The sequence below is a fragment of the Toxotes jaculatrix genome, chromosome 10, assembly GCF_017976425.1.
Source record: "Toxotes jaculatrix isolate fToxJac2 chromosome 10, fToxJac2.pri, whole genome shotgun sequence".
Taxonomy (NCBI): Eukaryota; Metazoa; Chordata; class Actinopteri; family Toxotidae; genus Toxotes; species Toxotes jaculatrix.
In genome coordinates, this window is record NC_054403.1 from 4,224,460 (window position 1) to 4,241,657 (window position 17,198).

A 17,198-nucleotide genomic window follows, 5' to 3' on the forward strand; every position below is an offset into this window, starting at 1 on the left:
TTAATTTCATACATCATACTTTTATATTTATTTGTGTATTCATCTCACAGTATCTTATTTATTTATTTCTAAACACTTTGGCACTTGTTGCTGACCCTGACATACGTCCCTGGTCGTATCCATCCATCTATCTCAGCAGCAGGAACAGGGAGACTGGTCACAACTGAGGAAAGGTTGAATGCAGCCAAATACACAGAGGTTCATGAAGATGCACATGACCTGAGACAAGGGGGGACTGTTCACCTTTCAGCACAACAATGACCCAAAGCAGTGGGTTCAGCACAAGTCTCTGAACGTCCCTGAGTGTCCCAGCCAAAGCCCAGACCTAAGCCCTGTAGAACATCTGTGGAGAGACCTGAAGATGGACAGCCCTGTGACCGTTCAATCTGATGGAGATTGAGATCTGTCAGGAAAATGGGATTAACTGTGAAGACTTTGCACACCTGGGCTTGACTGTCACAGGGGTTTCCACAAAGTACAGAATTGAAGGTGTGAATGAAAGATGTCAGTTTTTGATTTTCAATAATTAAAAAAAAAAAAAAAAAAAGTTTTGCTTTGATGTTACAGATTATTGGGCATAGATTGATGGGCAATGCTATCCACTTAAAATGAAATCTCCATCACAGTAAAGTGTGCCACTGTAGACATTGCTGGAAAAGGCCTCAATAACATTGTTGTCTCATTGTTGTTAGTTTCATGGGCTCATGCTGGCATCTCATATCCTATCTGCTAGTGTCAGGGTGATACAGTAAAAGCATTGTTGGAAAAGGCCAAAATGTCAGCTTTAAGAGATCCTTAGACTGACTCTCCTCTGGGCTTTCTTCCAGCTACACTTTAGTTTCACTGCTGTCATGAAGTGTAGTGTCCTCAGCAGGCACATAGAGGGTTTGACTACATGCCAGACACAGTGTCTCTCTTGCACATAATGCAGTGCTGGACGTGTGAACATACAGTATCTGCAGACGGCTTCCAGGATGGCTCAGGCATGCAAAAAGACTCTGTCCCAGGTGTTAGGCAAGACAGGACAGAGGCTGTGATGTGGACAAGAATTTGTGGCCAAATGCAGAAGACAGGGTTGACTAGTGCTGTTGTGTTACTATATGTAGACTATATAAGTCTAGTATTGCATTGTGATTCTGTGAGACAGCAAAATCCATGCAATTAAAAAAAAAAAGTGTGTGTAAATCATAAATCATTCAGTTTTAGGGTGTAGACTTGGTTTAAGGTTAGGGTCAGCTTTAAGTTAAAGTTAGGGTTTGGCAATAAGTGGTTATGAGTACAGTTGTGTCATAACACAAACACACACACACACTCTGACACTGTGTCAGCTTAGATCAGGCTAATGAAACATGGCTTCAACAGTCAAGATGATCATGGTGTCCTCTGATCCGCTGTAGACTTTCAGAGGATTGACATCCTTGCAGTGTTATGTGCTTGGGATCCACCATCGGTTGCTCACCTTTATTTGTGGAGCTTTACACAACTTTCCGCTCTCTCTTGTCTCTTGCTCTGTGCTAACAGCCGTGTCCTGTAGTGGCTTGTAGACTTGCTCCCCATCCACTTGGTCACTGTTCGAGTCCTGAAAAACAAACAAAAAAAGTAAAAAAATGCATCTCAATGCTGATAGTAGATAAATGGAGGAGCATTCCAGCACTAATCCAGTGGATCTGTGGACCAGTGTAGAGCAGCAAACTGCCCTAATCTCAAACATGCAGGGATTTAACAACATTATTGTGTTTTCAAAAATGAATTGTAAAAATGTTTCTAATTCACTTATGTTTTTGTGTCTTTTTCTTCATGTTAGAATTTAGTTTTCTCACTGGGACCATTACAGTTCATCTTATCGCTGCTGAAAATTCTATCATGTTCCATGGAGCTCTACTGCCCCCTGCAGATAAACCCCCAGACTGCACCGTACTGTGGCATAATGTGGATGTACAAGAGTGTAGTTCTCTTTCTTCAGCTTTCTGCTTCAGTATAAGACAGGAGGGGAGGTGGTGGTTCTCCCAGCATCCACCTGTGTTGACAAGCCTCTTCTCTGTCTGCTTCTCTCCCTCCCTCTGTCTTTAAACCAGGTGCAGTTAAACTGTTTCAATCCTAAGTGATTGACTGCCATGTTTTGAATAGGTTATGTTTAAACAAAAACACTGACATTCACCCAAACAAATGTCTAAATCTTAATTCAACAATTTATATTTTAATGGACAGACAGTGGAGAACAGTTGGCTGAACATTTGTCCTAATATAACAACAAAATCTGCATGAACTGAGGCTGCAAAAAAAGCTATTGGTGTAATCAATGTTTTGAGCCACAAGAGAAGCAGTTTTATTAGAACTGACAATAACAATAACAATAAATATTAAGAAGTGGAGGAAGAAGAAGAATATCATTTTAAAGCCACACTAACAACAACAAACAGTAAAAAAGAGAATAAAGCTAAATCAAAAAGACAAGATAAAATCATTGTTAGGTAAAACACTTAAGGAGGAAGAGGTGTTCAAAAAGATGCATCTTATTTCAGATAGACAGCCCCAGGAGTGCCCACTGCAACAGTGGGGCCCCTGAGGCCCTTCAAGATGTAGGTGAGGATTACATAGAGGATGTCTAGGGGATTTGCACCTACCTACAAAAAAAGATTTGTGTAGTGTGTAGTGTACTTGGGGTCACTACATATGATTGTTATGATTATCCACTGATTTGATTAGACTAAGGGAAATTACTGGAATGTGTATCTCCCTCTCCCTCTGTGTGTGTGTATATATATATATATATATATATATATATATATATATATATATATATATATATATATGTGTGTGTGTGTGTGTGTGTGTGTGTGTGTGTGTGTGTGTGTGTGTAAACTACAACAACTTATTAATACTTTATTTTATTGTATTTATTGTGTATTATTATAATGATGGTATTATAGTATTTTTACATTGTTGTACTGTCACTTTTACTTAAGTCAAAGGTCTGAATGCTTCTTCCACCACTGCACAGCACACAAATTAAATCAACACATTTTTTTTTTTAATAATGCAAAAGAAATACATACACCCAGAATTTATTTACATTAAAATATACAGCTCCCTGTGGTTGGAGAGTAATGTTTCTCCTGCAGATGGTAGTGTCACACTGGTTATTTACAACATTTTTACTTCCTGGCAAATTCACGTCATCTGCTTTCAACAATTCACTAACCTAACTGTGGTCATCCCATTTCTTTATGTGTAGTTGAAAAGTGATCTGCAGCCAGCTGTGTGGCTCACAAAGCTGACTGCAATCACACCACAGAGCCTTTGCCATCTATCACTGAGGGTACAGCAGTGTGAACAAGAGCAGAGAGAACCTGAACTTAAAGCTGAACCTGTGGTTAAGATGATTTATGGGTTGTAAGTGCCCGTTGGTCCTTTTGGTTGGAATGAGTTGCTTTTTTCTGTGTCAAACCCATCGAGGTGGTTCTTAAACTGTTGCACTGCTCACTCTGAGGGCCTGAGCTCACCCCCTCCTCTGAGAGCAGCTCACAGAGGGAGGCCTTTAGTTTATCAAGTGCCATCCTGTCACCTTAATGTATGTCCCTCATTGAACAGTAATCAAATGTAATTCTCAACATAAACTTGGGCAGTGAGAGCTGTCCTGCCTACAATCTTTGATGGCTTCTCTCTTCTACAGCCAAGCCCCCATTTTGGAAAAAAAAAAACAAAACAACTGTAATTTCAGAAGAGTCAGAGCACTTCAGAGTGTCTCCATACATTTCTAACACCACTTGAAAGGTAAACTGTGTGCTCAGATGCAACATGCTCATAATAATAATAATAATAATAATAATAATAATAATAAATGTGATCTATCATCCTTTATCATCATGACACTCTATCATTGGGGCCAAGAAGGCTATTATACTCTGAGCCCCTCATGGGCTAACCTACAATAGGCCCATGTAGGCCTTTAGTGGGAAAGCTTAATTGTATACTGCCCACGGAAATGTATTTTTGGAGGTCCTGAGGGATTAATGTCATGATGGGCCCTGCATGAGCAAACCCACTCAGGACCTATATGGTTTATTAAAGTGTCCCATATTTGCCCACCCAAGCAGATAAATGGAATTCAACCATCATTACCCTCTTATTTACGTGTTTTTTTTTTCTATTGTGACTATTTAAAATATCTTCTCGGGACCTACAGTTGTTTTCCCTCATGATGATAAAAACTTACAGTAAATGCTGGAGCCCATAAAGTTTGTTTTCTCCGAACCTCATGACCTAAATGGAAATAAAGCAGGTTGCATCAAATGGCAAAAAGCAACTGTGAGAAATTCTGCGACCCGCATCGTCATTATGTAGCCCTCAGCACGCTGGTTACAGTTAAGGCCCCTGATGTTGTCAGCATGCAGGGCTGCAAGTTCCCCTGCCGTCGCACTGTGCTCTCTGCATGCTCTTCATATTTCAGAGAGTTCTGAGAGGCTGGTGGAGATCAACGGCATCCTGGCCAAAGCAGCAGACTCCTTCCTAACCTATGTTTGCACCAGCAAAGGCAAGATTACCATAGAATGTCTAGGTCCTCTTTGAGACCTCCAGGCTGATCATGGCATGGTGTGATGCCTGTGCCAAGGTCTTGGAGGACCAGCTGGACCCGTGCAGCTGCCTGGGCATCCAGTGATTCGCAGATGCCCATGCCCTGAATCTGAACTTGACTGACTACATACATACAGGGATGCTGGTAGAGTTAATACATTCCTTTGCTGTGGCCGTAAACACAACACATGGGGCCGCCAGTAACTACCTATGCTAAGTTCAGAGTTTTACAAGATGTTCAGAGCTAACAATGATAACATGAACTTGACACTCTCTTACAGACGCCTCTCTGAGCTTTTACTAAGAGCTGTGAATGTGCCTTTGTTGCCAGTCGAAGCTCAAGTGGACTCCCTGTGTTCCCAGCACACATTTGCCAGTTAACACACAGCTAACAAGCATACCTGTCTGTAATGTTAAAACACAACAGGCAAATGGCTCATGGGAGCACATATGACACTACATCAGATGGAACCCAAGATGCATCAACATTTCACCCACAACCTGAAGAGAGAAGGCAGGAGTCATTTTGAAAGCACTATAACAAAGTCTCAAAGCTTGAGCTTGCACCTCCTCCAACTATCCTGACCCTGTTAAACATCACATCACATTCAATATCTTTTTCCACTTTGTGTGTTTCTTCTCACTAATATGTTCCACATATAAATTAATTCCACATTAACTTTGTGTCAAATCATACACCCAGAAATCCAAAGACGTTCAGAACTATGGATGCGAGTGAATGCCTTCGCAATCACACTCTGCCTTCTCTTCATAAGACACTGCTGCTTCTATCCCCCCATCCTCAGTTTTGGATACTGTCCCTCCCCTCTGATTGTTCTCATGCCCTTAATCATACCCCAAACATCTTCTCTAATAGATGCTGCACATTTAGAGAGAGAGAAGAAGGGGAGGGGAGCAAGAGAGGAGGAAGAGAACTTGGGACAATGCAGGTGTCATGAAGACAGCAAGATTAAAAATAATGAGAGGACAATAGCATGATTAGTAATTTGTTCTTTTTTTTTCTGACCCACTGTTGAGTTTCTGTGATGACTTCAAGTTCATACAGGACTTGTTCAACTTCATCAGTTGAACTGTAAACAAATATAAGATTTTATTTTTTTTTTGTAAGTGACCAGGCGGCCAAAGTTTTGTCAAGGTCGATGTAAGAAGATGTTACATACCTTTTATAATAACTCATTTCCGCCACCCAGTGGACGATATTAAACTCACATCTGTGGTTTTCCATTGGATTTTCTACAATGTGACTGCTCAATAAATCACATTCCTACAGACATCACTATGATGATGACTAAAATCAGCTAATTGTGTGAACCATTTTCAGGCAAATGTACCAAACATTTTCTAGTTCCAGATTCTCCATAGTCGTGATTTGCCATCAAACTTATGTGATAGACTTTACTATTTTGCACAATACTGCATTGGTCATTTTTACTCTAGTACATTATCACTACACTGTAAAATTAGGTCACTAATAGAAAAAAAAAAGAAACGGAATTCATTGTAGGGCAATGAAATGTTTCCCAGTTTGAACTACGGTTGCTCCAGGATGTTGCACATTTAAAGACTTCTCAGATGTGATATGAATGTAAAATAATCCGTCCTTCAGCTTCAACTTATATGTATAGCACACAATATGTGTATTAGTATCACATTTTACACATATTGTACAGCGTACGTACCAGTTTCTGCATTAACAGCAGCATTTCATGGTAGAGCAGGTAAGTTCATTCAACATCCCTGATGTAACACACGTGAAAACCCTGCGTACCCCTCGTTACATCATGACCTTCACATTCCCACTGAGGGAGTCTGCCCCGTTCTGTGCATTATCATAACAAGGTAAAGAAGAAACAAAAATAAGACAAACTTGTCAGGTTTTCATATAAAAAAAGGGGACTTGCTTTAATGGTGTCAAATTAGAAATTAAACACGTGTGAGAAATTCATAAACAATTCTTTAAAGTTTTATTATTGTTAAAACCATTCAGGCAGTAACTGGGCAGCCTGATTTGGGGTCCTTTAGCTTTGCATGGTGCAACATGTGTTGGATAATTCCAGAAGAAGCGTCGCAGTTTCTTCGCTGTTAGAGTCCAAAGACAAGTAGTTCTGCCGGACCTGAGCTCCCGTGGACACGCCGTCTGGAAGTCTGAAGACCCCAGGAAGTTTTTCCTACGTCTTTTAGCTATTCTTCGCTCTCCAACCGTTCGAGGAGTCAGGTTTGACATTAAACGCTGCGGACCCTTTTTATTAAATTTAGTTACCGTTAGCCGAATTGTCAAAAATGTTGAGTGTCGCTAGAAGCGTTTCAAGGACTCTCCCGACAAGGAACTGTACAAGACACGTGTCCTCTTTGATCAAGAAGGTTAGTTTTATACATACATGTTTTAGTAATAAGCTAATTTCAAACATTTATGTAAGAACTGACGAATCCGGTCTTGTGTCGATGTCCGGCTAGCTTAGCATGCTAATAGTTAGCTTGAGGCCAGCTTATTTAATCGTGACTGTCTATTTAACTGTTAGATAACTGACGCTAGAAACGCACATATTGAGTAGTGTTAGGCAAAATAACGTCCCCGCTGTGTCTGGTTATCTCTGATTTGCTTTACCGGCGTGTTTTGATGTGTTAGCCGGCAAGCTAACGAGTGGGAGCTGGCAGTTGACGTCTTATCTGTCACACCTCTGGCTGTAATGTAACCTGCCTTTTGTGAAAATGTTAGCTGTGTTTACTGTGTCAGTCACTTAAATGCGCACAGTAAGTCAGAGTGTGTGATGTGAGACAGTGGATCACTTGCTTCATGGCTGTTGTAGATGAGTGACCTTCAGTGAGGTTTCCCCACCCCCAACATGCTGCAGCCTTTCTCACATGTCCCAAAAGTTAATGACTACGTTCACAATGTGCTGAATGTCATCTTCGGTTGTGTTGCTTCTTCTTTCCTTTATTTGATGAGAATATTTTATCGTGTAGTTTCTGCAGTTTGCTGCTAAATTCTGGGAGTTCATGGTCTGATAAAGGTCTTAAATTGAACTTAATGAACATCTGGAACATCATGTTATGGCTTACAGTATTGTTTGTGTGACGCTGATTAAAAAATTATAACCACATACATTCATTTGCTATTCTTACATTTATTAGGCTGTTACTAAAAGACCGTATGTGGTACCTGCTGTGTAACTGTCCTGTGATGTGTTTGTAGGCATGCTGGACTGGCTTCCAACCTGATGCTCTCAGAGCCCTGTCCAGGAGAGACTATGCGTAAGTATCGGCACAAAAACACCTCAGATGACGTGTCTTGTTGGAAATGTAGTAGGGAAACAGTGAAAAGAAGTAGATTTACATAAGACTAAACTCTGTAAAACTTTCACAATATATTTGTAATAAGTGTTTATGTGACATGTTTTGCAGGTCAGAAGCCATCAAGGGCGCAGTCATTGGCATTGACCTGGGAACGACCAACTCATGTGTTGCAGTCATGGAGGGGAAGCAGGCCAAGGTGAGGATGGGCAGACACTTTCCATGTCTGTTACTTATAGTAGAGGATGCGGTCACTATTGATTTAAGCGACCCTTTGATAGCTCAGCTGATCATCGCTATGATTTTGTCAGCTGCAGTAAATCATTACACACAGAGATCGGAGGTTTCTCTCTAAATTGGACCATAATATACTTGTGATGACCCTGTTACCCATGTTACTTATGTGTGGTACAGTGTCTTAAGATTGAGATTTCTTTATTAGATTTCTTATTTCTGTCTGACCGAACAAAGGTCTCTTGACAAGAATGTGATAGTTGTTGAACTGACTGAAATGGGATGGGACGTTTTTCCTCAGGCACATGGTCTGTAAAAGCTGTTTCACCTGTCTGTAACCCTGTTTGTTTGTTTGTTTTGTTTTTAGACTGTTAGGCACCTTAGGCCATTAAAGTGGGCCTTAACACCTCAAATAACCATTATGACCAAGCCTTTGGGTATTTAGTTTATACTTTCCCTGCTCACTGATTTCTTTGGTCTAGGCTGTGTAGATACTTCACCCCCTTTACTCACTGATGAACCTTTAGAAAGATTATAATGTTATAATTATAAAGTTTTAGTTGAAAATTGTCATAGTGGTGATGTTGTACCTGACTGCATGTCTTTAAAAACATTCTTATCCAGGTCTTATCTAGTTTTCAGCATAGTTATATGGAAATAAGGATCTGTTCATAAAACAAGGTGATTTATTTATTCATTTGAAAATATTCTGCAACAAGATCAGGAAGAAAAGCAGATGAAGGACTGTGTTTTTATAACTTGGAGTAAGCAAAGCAGTAGATGAAGGGTGAAGTCACCGGTCTGAAGTCTGATGAAGCAAACAAAGGATTTCTCTTCACCTCTCAGGTGTTGGAGAACGCAGAGGGAGCCAGGACAACTCCATCTGTCATCGCCTTCACAGCAGATGGGGAGCGTCTGGTGGGCATGCCAGCTAAGCGCCAGGCTGTCACCAACCCTGAGAACACTTTGTATGCCACCAAGAGACTGATCGGACGTCGCTATGATGACCCCGAGGTCCAGAAAGACCTGTGAGTTCATCTTTGGCCTTGTTATACTGTGCTCTTCAGTTTTTATTTATCTTTAGCTTTAGACATAACACCTCGAAGTCCTTACTCAGTATAATTTTTTGGGAATGTTTTGTGTTTTTATAAATGGTAGTTAAAGTTAAACGAGTAGAAACACATTCTCCCAGATATTCAGAAATATATATTACAGAGATTATAGATCTTTAGACAAATACGTTTACAGACTACACTCGTCAGACAAAGTGAAAAGTGTCTTTTTGCTAACAGGAAGAACGTGCCCTACAAGATTGTCCGTGCATCCAATGGTGATGCTTGGGTGGAGGCTCACGGGAAAATGTACTCTCCTAGCCAGGCCGGCGCTTTCGTCCTCATGAAGATGAAGGAGACTGCAGGTATGACTGCGGCTGAGCTGTTTACATCGTCCACACATGAGCCTTAGTTTCGAGAATAATTTGGTGCTTGTGTTGCAGAGAGCTACCTGGGAACTAAAGTGAAGAACGCTGTCATCACTGTACCAGCCTACTTCAATGATTCTCAGAGACAGGTACACACACACTCACACACACACCTGTACTTACATCATGCGATCAAACATGTTTGCTAACATGTAACATGTGACCAACACCTCACAATGTTTATCAGTTTTATGACGTGTCCGTCTTTGATTCTCAGGCCACCAAAGACGCCGGTCAGATCTCTGGTCTGAACGTCCTGCGTGTGATCAATGAGCCGACAGCCGCCGCTCTGGCCTACGGCCTGGACAAGACTCAGGATAAGATGTGAGTAAAGATGAACACGCAACCACTGTTGATTAGACGGCTTGATAAATGTTTTATCGAGGCAGGCCTGTGTTCTAAAACCGACTCTTGTCTGTTTCCAGTATTGCTGTCTATGACCTTGGTGGAGGTACGTTTGATATCTCAGTCCTGGAGATCCAGAAAGGAGTTTTCGAGGTGAAGTCCACCAACGGTGACACCTTCCTGGGAGGAGAAGACTTTGACCAGCACCTCCTCAAACACATCGTCAAGGAGTTCAAGAGAGAGGTGCCCAGTTCAAGTCTCTGTCCTTAGATCAGCCTCTCATCTGCAGGTGCCGTCTGTGCCCTTGAGTTTTTTTTAATCTAGTTTTTCACGTGTGTCTTGCGTCTTGTCGTTCCAGTCCGGCGTGGATCTGATGAAAGACAACATGGCTCTTCAGAGAGTCCGAGAGGCTGCCGAGAAGGCCAAGTGTGAGCTGTCCTCTTCGCTGCAGGTACAGAGATGATATAGATGAGTTCATGCAGCTGAACACATGGGATTAACCAGGCGTTGGGTCGACCTGCTTAATTAAGACATCAGTTCAGATCACATACAGAGGACTTTACACTGAAACTTAGCCCCCTTTTTTGGCACTGAGTGTGTCTATTCTTCACTTATCTGAGATTAGCTTAAGCCTTAAACCCACAGTCCAGCTCTCAGTCAGCTGTCCAGACAGTGTGTGTGATTCTGACAGCAGGGCAGGTCTTATACAGGGTCATACAGACTTCTGTGCTTTCTGAACAGTGCTGCTACTACTATGAGGAGGGTTTGATTTTATGTATCGATGGATGAATTTAAATTGATGTCTTAACTAACGCTCTGGCCAAAGGCCATTAAACCCACCGAAACACAAGTTGATGACTCTGTCAGATGTTTAGTTCCAGGTCATTAAAAGTGGTGAAACTGACTGTGATCGCGTTGTTTGCTCTTGACCCCAGACTGACATCAACCTCCCCTACCTGACCATGGACGCCTCTGGCCCCAAGCATCTCAACATGAAGCTGACCCGCTCGCAGTTCGAGGGCATTGTGGCCGACTTGATCCGCCGCACTGTGGCCCCCTGTCAGAAGGCCATGCAGGACGCAGAGGTGTCCAAGGGAGACATCGGAGAGGTGCTGCTGGTCGGAGGCATGACCCGCATGCCCAAGGTACACAGCATACACGGTCGGATAGTATGAAGGCTAATCAGAAGGGTCTGGTTTATTTTATGTTGGGAGAAGGAAGCATTAAATGGCACGCCGGTACAAAACAGTCAGTTTATTTCCACTGTGATCTTTTGAACAGCTGTACAAGAAAAACTCTTGTTTGTCCTTGTCTAGGTTCAGCAGACAGTTCAGGACCTGTTTGGTCGCGCTCCCAGCAAGTCTGTCAACCCCGATGAAGCCGTCGCCATAGGAGCCGCCATCCAGGGCGGCGTCTTGGCTGGTGATGTCACTGACGTGCTGCTGTTGGACGTGACACCACTGTCGCTGGGCATTGAGACTCTGGGTGGAGTCTTCACCAAACTCATCAACAGGAACACCACCATTCCCACCAAGAAGAGCCAGGTACTTACACCAACACTGCAGTCCTGCAGATGCCGTCACTCAAAAAGGACTCGGGGGGACATGACCTGAAGTACCGCTGTGTCATGAATCCTCTGCTCCCTTCCAGGTGTTCTCCACAGCTGCTGATGGACAGACTCAGGTAGAGATCAAGGTGTGCCAGGGAGAGAGAGAGATGGCAGCGGATAACAAGGTGCTGGGTCAGTTCACCCTTGTGGGAATCCCCCCCGCCCCCCGCGGGGTGCCTCAGATCGAGGTCACCTTCGATATTGACGCCAACGGCATCGTCCACGTCTCTGCCAAGGACAAGGGCACAGGCCGCGAGCAGCAAAGTGAGTGTCAGCTGTCAGTCCGTGGAGGTCAAACTAAAACAAATACTCCTGATTGTATCTGGAATCGCTTAGAACCAGACTCTTCCAGTGTTTTATTGTAAAATATTCTGTACGCTTGGTGACAAAATGTTGTTCAAGTGAATTAACGTGTTGTTGTTATGTAAGCATCTTCTCATCTCCCCTACTTCCTCTTCCCCAGTCGTGATCCAGTCATCAGGAGGCCTCAGTAAAGACGACATCGAGAACATGATCAAGAATGCTGAGAAGTATGCAGAGGAGGACAGGAGGAGGAAGGTAAAGGCCGCAGACCGATGTGGATTCAATTGGAACCGACAAGTCTGAAGTTGATTCTAAATTTAGAGACCAATACTGAGACCTGCTGTGTAGTAGTGGTAATTGCAAAATGACTTGCAAATTGAGCTGTTCAACACTATTACAGTATGCTTATTTAATGCTGTTAAATTCTTCCCTGTGTTTTATTGCGTGTAGGACCGTGTGGAGGCCGTCAACATGGCTGAGGGAATCATCCATGACACAGAGTCCAAGATGGAGGAGTTCAAGGACCAGCTTCCTGCTGACGAGGTAAAACACGAGGGACTGATGGAGAGTCCTACCTCTGTAGCCTGATCATTGATTTCTAATACTGTCTGCAGCACTATGTATTAGTATGTACTCATACAAAGTCCTGTTATGATGCATGAAAGAGAGTTTGTACTGCTCACATCTTCACCCACGACCCCTCTCCGGTCCGTCCACTCACAGTGCACCAAGCTGAAGGAGGAGATCTCAAAAGTCAGAAATCTTCTGGCCAACAAGGAGTCTGAAACAGGAGAGAACATCAAACAGGCAGCAACAAACCTGCAGCAGGCGTCACTCAAACTCTTCGAAATGGCCTACAAGAAGGTAGGAACAGTCAAAAGAAAGGATGACATGGCAGAAAAGAAACCAAGAACAATGACAATATTTTGATTTGGTAATACAATCCAAATGACATAATTTGTTTCTGACCAAAAGAAAGTATCAGACAATTAATAAGTTATGTACCTGTAAACTAAAGGGTTACTGGCTACAGTTCAAATAAATGTCTGGTGTATCACTGAGTTTTGAACTTGCTCCTTTCTTCCTGCAGATGGCAGCAGAGCGTGACAGCAGCAGCAGCAGCAGCTCCAGCTCAGAGGGAGAGAAGAAAGAAGGCCAGCAGTAGACCTTTGCACTTTGTTGTCACATGGTTTTCATGACAATGGAGGACTGTTGGGGCTCAGGGTGGGGAGGGTGGATGGACTGGGTGGGGAGGGTGGCAGTCTTGAGTGGCGAGCTGAAACTTAGTCATTCAGACCGTAAGATATTATTATTATTTTGCTGTGTTTTGGCAGTAAAATCTTCCAGCGAAAGGATAAATGTCAGTTGTTTGCTCTTCCATGTCCTATGATATCCTGTCTGTTTGTAATTTAATTGTCTCAGAAACAATGTCCTGTATGTTTTGTTTTTTCTTCCAAAGCTGTTAATTTGCATTCTGAGGTAGTAAAAGTAATTTTTTTGTCTAAGACATCATGTAGGTTTCATCTTTTCTTCATGCTCTGCACCTGAGCAGGTCGGCTTGTTCATAGCAGTTTGTGTTCATACTAGTTCAGCCAGATGAAAGCTTGTAGACTCTTTGAGCTTTAGTGCAGAGGACAGTTCTGCTTTACTACGTCCACATACTATAATACCATACAGTGCTCTACATCAGTCATAGCGATCTTGTTTTCGTAGTGCACTCATAACTTAGAGGCGGGAAGTTGCTGCACAAAAGAATTTGAAGAATATTTGACTTTTTGTGTTAGAAACTCGTCACTTCTCAGGAGTCCTCAGTGCTCTCTATACTTTCAAACAAATACAGGACTGTGGTTATGAGGTGGTTTTCAGTTCATGACTTTTATTTTTGAAATCTGTAAAAATGCATCCACACAACCTGCAGATGAATCTTGATCCTGTTTGTTCCTTTTTCTTTGTCCTCTGACATTTTAAACAGGCTTGTTCAGTCCAGAGGACGTCAGGCTGGAGTATATTCTCACACTGAACAATGAGACAGAATACAGATATATAGCTATATATTATGTCTGTGTGTGTGTGTGAGGATAAGATCAAGTGTTAATGTCTCATATTTCATCTGTAAGAATGTAAGGCTTGATCTGTGAGAAATCTTTGAGTTCTTTGCATCCTGTTGTGTAGCACACACATCTTCAACACAGCAGAGTTGTGTCTCTGCAGATACATGTGTGAAGGTATCGCTGATATCAGGTGAACTATAAATGAGTTTGGTGAATCTGGATGTAGAGGATGAGGCCTTAGCTTACCTCCCATGCCAGGCTGACGACAAGAGGAAACCAGCAGAGGATCAGAGAAATGTGATCCCATCAACCCCTCCAGCGGGAGTTTAGTCTCTGCCATAAACTGCTCTATGTGATGGGATTGTTGGTGAAAACCTGCCAGATAGTGGTCCAGGGAGCTACATATACATATGAAGGGAGCCAGAAAGAGGGAGGCAGGAAGCAGTGTGTTGACTTGAAAGTTTGTTTGTTTTTTTGGACGATGTGATCATATTATTGGTGAGGAAAATTGAGGGTTGATAAATGTTACTGTTGTTTTTTTTCTAATAAAAACCAGAAATGTGACACTGTGTAGTTCACTGTAGGCACATTACTTATGTCAGTACATTCACATTTCCACTTTACTGAGATTATTACAGAGTCTGCTGACTGAGAGGGACAGTGAGGAGGAGGAGGAGGAAGGACCTTTTATAGGTGGATCATGTGCTGCTGGTTGTATAGGAGGAGCTGGGTGATTGGGAGCTTCCTGACACAAGGAACAAAACAGCAGATACACAAAACACTACACAGACCATGATTAACATTTATAGGAGTAATTTGTCAACATGATTCCACTAAACTGGTGCAAAGAATAAAAGAGACGTGGCAGCATTGGTTTGTTTTCATCTTTGAATCCAATAAGTTTGAAATTAACAAATTTCTGGCTGAATGAGACGAGTTCTGAACTTTAACTCATGAGTCGAAAAAACTCAATGTTCTGTAAAATGAAGATGGAAAATTTGAAGGGAATAAGGACTATAAATATGTCTGCTCACAACCTTAAGCCCTGATAGCTGCATCACATCAGCTGTAACAGCTTCACACACAGTTTATCAACAACAATAATGTGCTGAGGGTCAGATGAAAGGTCATTCTCCTTAATCCACTGTCACCTGTCCCACAGACAGATCCAGATCCAGTGGATCAGCTGGGATCTTCTCTCCTATAATAATAATAATAAACATCATTTATATAGTTTATTTTATAGTAAGTCTGTAAAAACAGTTAAATCTGATTTATTTAAAAACACATTAATCATTATTTTAACAAACAAAAATTACAACAAAGTGAAACAAGTTCTAAACTTGTAAACAACACACACACACACACACAGGTAGATTGTGTGACTTCCAGTAAATGCAGAGGGGAGGAGCAGGTAAAACTGAAAGTGTTCAGTCAGTTCAGACGCCATTTGAACTGAACAGAGCAGGAGGAGGAAAACTGAAGGCTGAGGCAGGGTGAGTGTTAATACAACATTATTATTATTTTAATGTCAAAGTCTGTTTTGTTCCTGTGGACTCAAACAAATACAGGACTGTGGTTATGAGGTGGTTTTCAGTTCATGACTTTTATTCTTGAAAGTGTGGCGAGGGACACTAAGGGGAGGATTGAAATCACTGACAACACCACCTGGGGACTCGCGCCCCAGGAAATTCCTAGCATAAACACTTAGTAAATGTACAAGACACACAGGTATGTTACTGAGACAGAGACGTGAATTAAGAGATTTATAAATGTATTTAATAATCACAAAAAAACAAACAAAGACTGGAACTGATGGAAACTGCTGCAAAAGAAAGAAAAAAAGGTGAAAAGAATACTGGCAACTGAATGACAGTTAAAATGTACTTTATTATAATCGATAGGCTATACTAAAAAGGGGAAGTCCTCGACATTCAAGTTAAAAGAACAACATATTTAAGATTTTAAAATTCAAGTTAAAAACACTAGGCAGATGCCGCATGCAGAGAGGCAGACTACACAAAGGAGTGCCAGGAATGCTACCACTACTCACTCTTGGTGCAGCAAATAAAACTCATGGCAACCTCACAGCAAATAGTGCAGACTACAGTGTCCCTGTGTATTAACGCACATGCAGTTCAGTGAAGGGCCCTCACCACAGGTGCCCAGCCTCTCCACAGTAGAACTTTGCCTAGAAAGAAAAGAATCTCAAAACAAAATTAAAGCACAAGCAAATGAACAATGATGGTAAAGCAAAAAATACAATGTAACCCAATAAACAATAATCAACAAAGCAAAAATACAAAGTAACCCAGTTGGCCAGAGGCAAATTCAAACAAAGGAAATCAGTGAAAAAATAACTAAAGGAACAGAAACCTAAACTCAAGGCACAAGTCAAATATATATAAATAAATCAAAACAAGTAAACAAATGTTAAACTAAGGTTCAACAAAGGCAAATTAAGGGGCAAACTAAGGGGAGAACTAAGGGGCAACTAAAGGGCAACTAAAGGGCAACTTAGGGCAAAACAAGGCCAAACTCAGGGGCAAAACAGCAATAGTGCAGGTGAACCACAGGATGTTAAAAACTAGTATCAAACCCCTCACAAGCAATGCAGCACCTTGACAGCCACAGCAGGAACAGAGCAGGAGGCAAACAAGGGGGGAGTTGTAGGTTTCAGCAGTGAGGATCACTTCAGCGTTCAAAAAGCTGCAGTTCCTCGGCTGCCGCTGGGGGCTGGCTCCAGAAGTGAGCAATTCTCCATTGACCCCCATGTTAAAATAGCCAACTTTACAGCCTAAAAAAACATATTTACAGCCTGGTACATTTTTTGTTTTTGGTCTCTATTGATAGTTTCCACCTCCGTGAACACTGTGAGGGGGGTGAATTTTGTTGTACCACAACCGTTTTAGTGTTATTTAGACTTAATAAATTAGGGCGTGGTTACGTTGAGTGACAGCCCATAGACAGGCACAGGCAGTTAGCTCTTTGCTAAAGCATCAGCTGGGCCAGGCGGCTACCTCCAGCGGTTGACAGGGGCTGCAGTGTCCGTGTTTGTTTGCCAATGTTTGGAAAGGTTTTTGTGACAGTATGGCTTGTTGTAGTGTAGACTGTACTAACCGACCGTCTAAGGAGTCTGTGTTGCAGTTTTTTCGGTAAGTAAATTTCTCACTATTTTACCTGGATGTTTGCACTAATTAGCATGTACCGGCAAATTTTGCCGCTGGCTTATGACTTAAATGCCGCTTTATGGTCGCTGCTCCACCAACACCACCAAACCCTGCACTCC

General features: G+C 42.1%; 1 protein-coding gene across 1 annotated transcript; it reads left to right on the forward strand.

The window, feature by feature from the left end:
- The first annotated feature begins 6,646 nt into the window (after positions 1–6,646).
- Positions 6,647–13,365, forward strand: hspa9 (heat shock protein 9). Its single transcript, XM_041048860.1, has 16 exons — positions 6,647–6,957; positions 7,790–7,848; positions 7,999–8,086; positions 8,968–9,149; positions 9,414–9,538; positions 9,617–9,690; positions 9,819–9,925; positions 10,027–10,189; positions 10,305–10,397; positions 10,882–11,091; positions 11,263–11,490; positions 11,597–11,819; positions 12,019–12,113; positions 12,309–12,401; positions 12,582–12,722; positions 12,949–13,365. Exons 1-16 carry the CDS (start codon positions 6,877–6,879, stop codon positions 13,021–13,023), a joined length of 2,037 nt encoding a protein of 678 aa, XP_040904794.1. The 5' UTR covers positions 6,647–6,876; the 3' UTR covers positions 13,024–13,365.
- Positions 13,366–17,198: the final 3,833 nt, after the last annotated feature.

What these genes read in the sequence shown, in the direction of transcription:
- hspa9 (XM_041048860.1), top strand. Translation starts at nt 6,877, where the DNA reads ATGTTGAGTGTCGCTAGAAGCGTTTCAAGGACTCTCCCGACAAGGAAC. An exon ending in AGCTGTCCTCTTCGCTGCAG is followed by an intron (nt 10,398 to 10,881) that starts GTACAGAGATGA and finishes TCTTGACCCCAG; the next exon opens with ACTGACATCAACCTCCCCTA. An exon ending in AGGAGGACAGGAGGAGGAAG is followed by an intron (nt 12,114 to 12,308) that starts GTAAAGGCCGCA and finishes TATTGCGTGTAG; the next exon opens with GACCGTGTGGAGGCCGTCAA.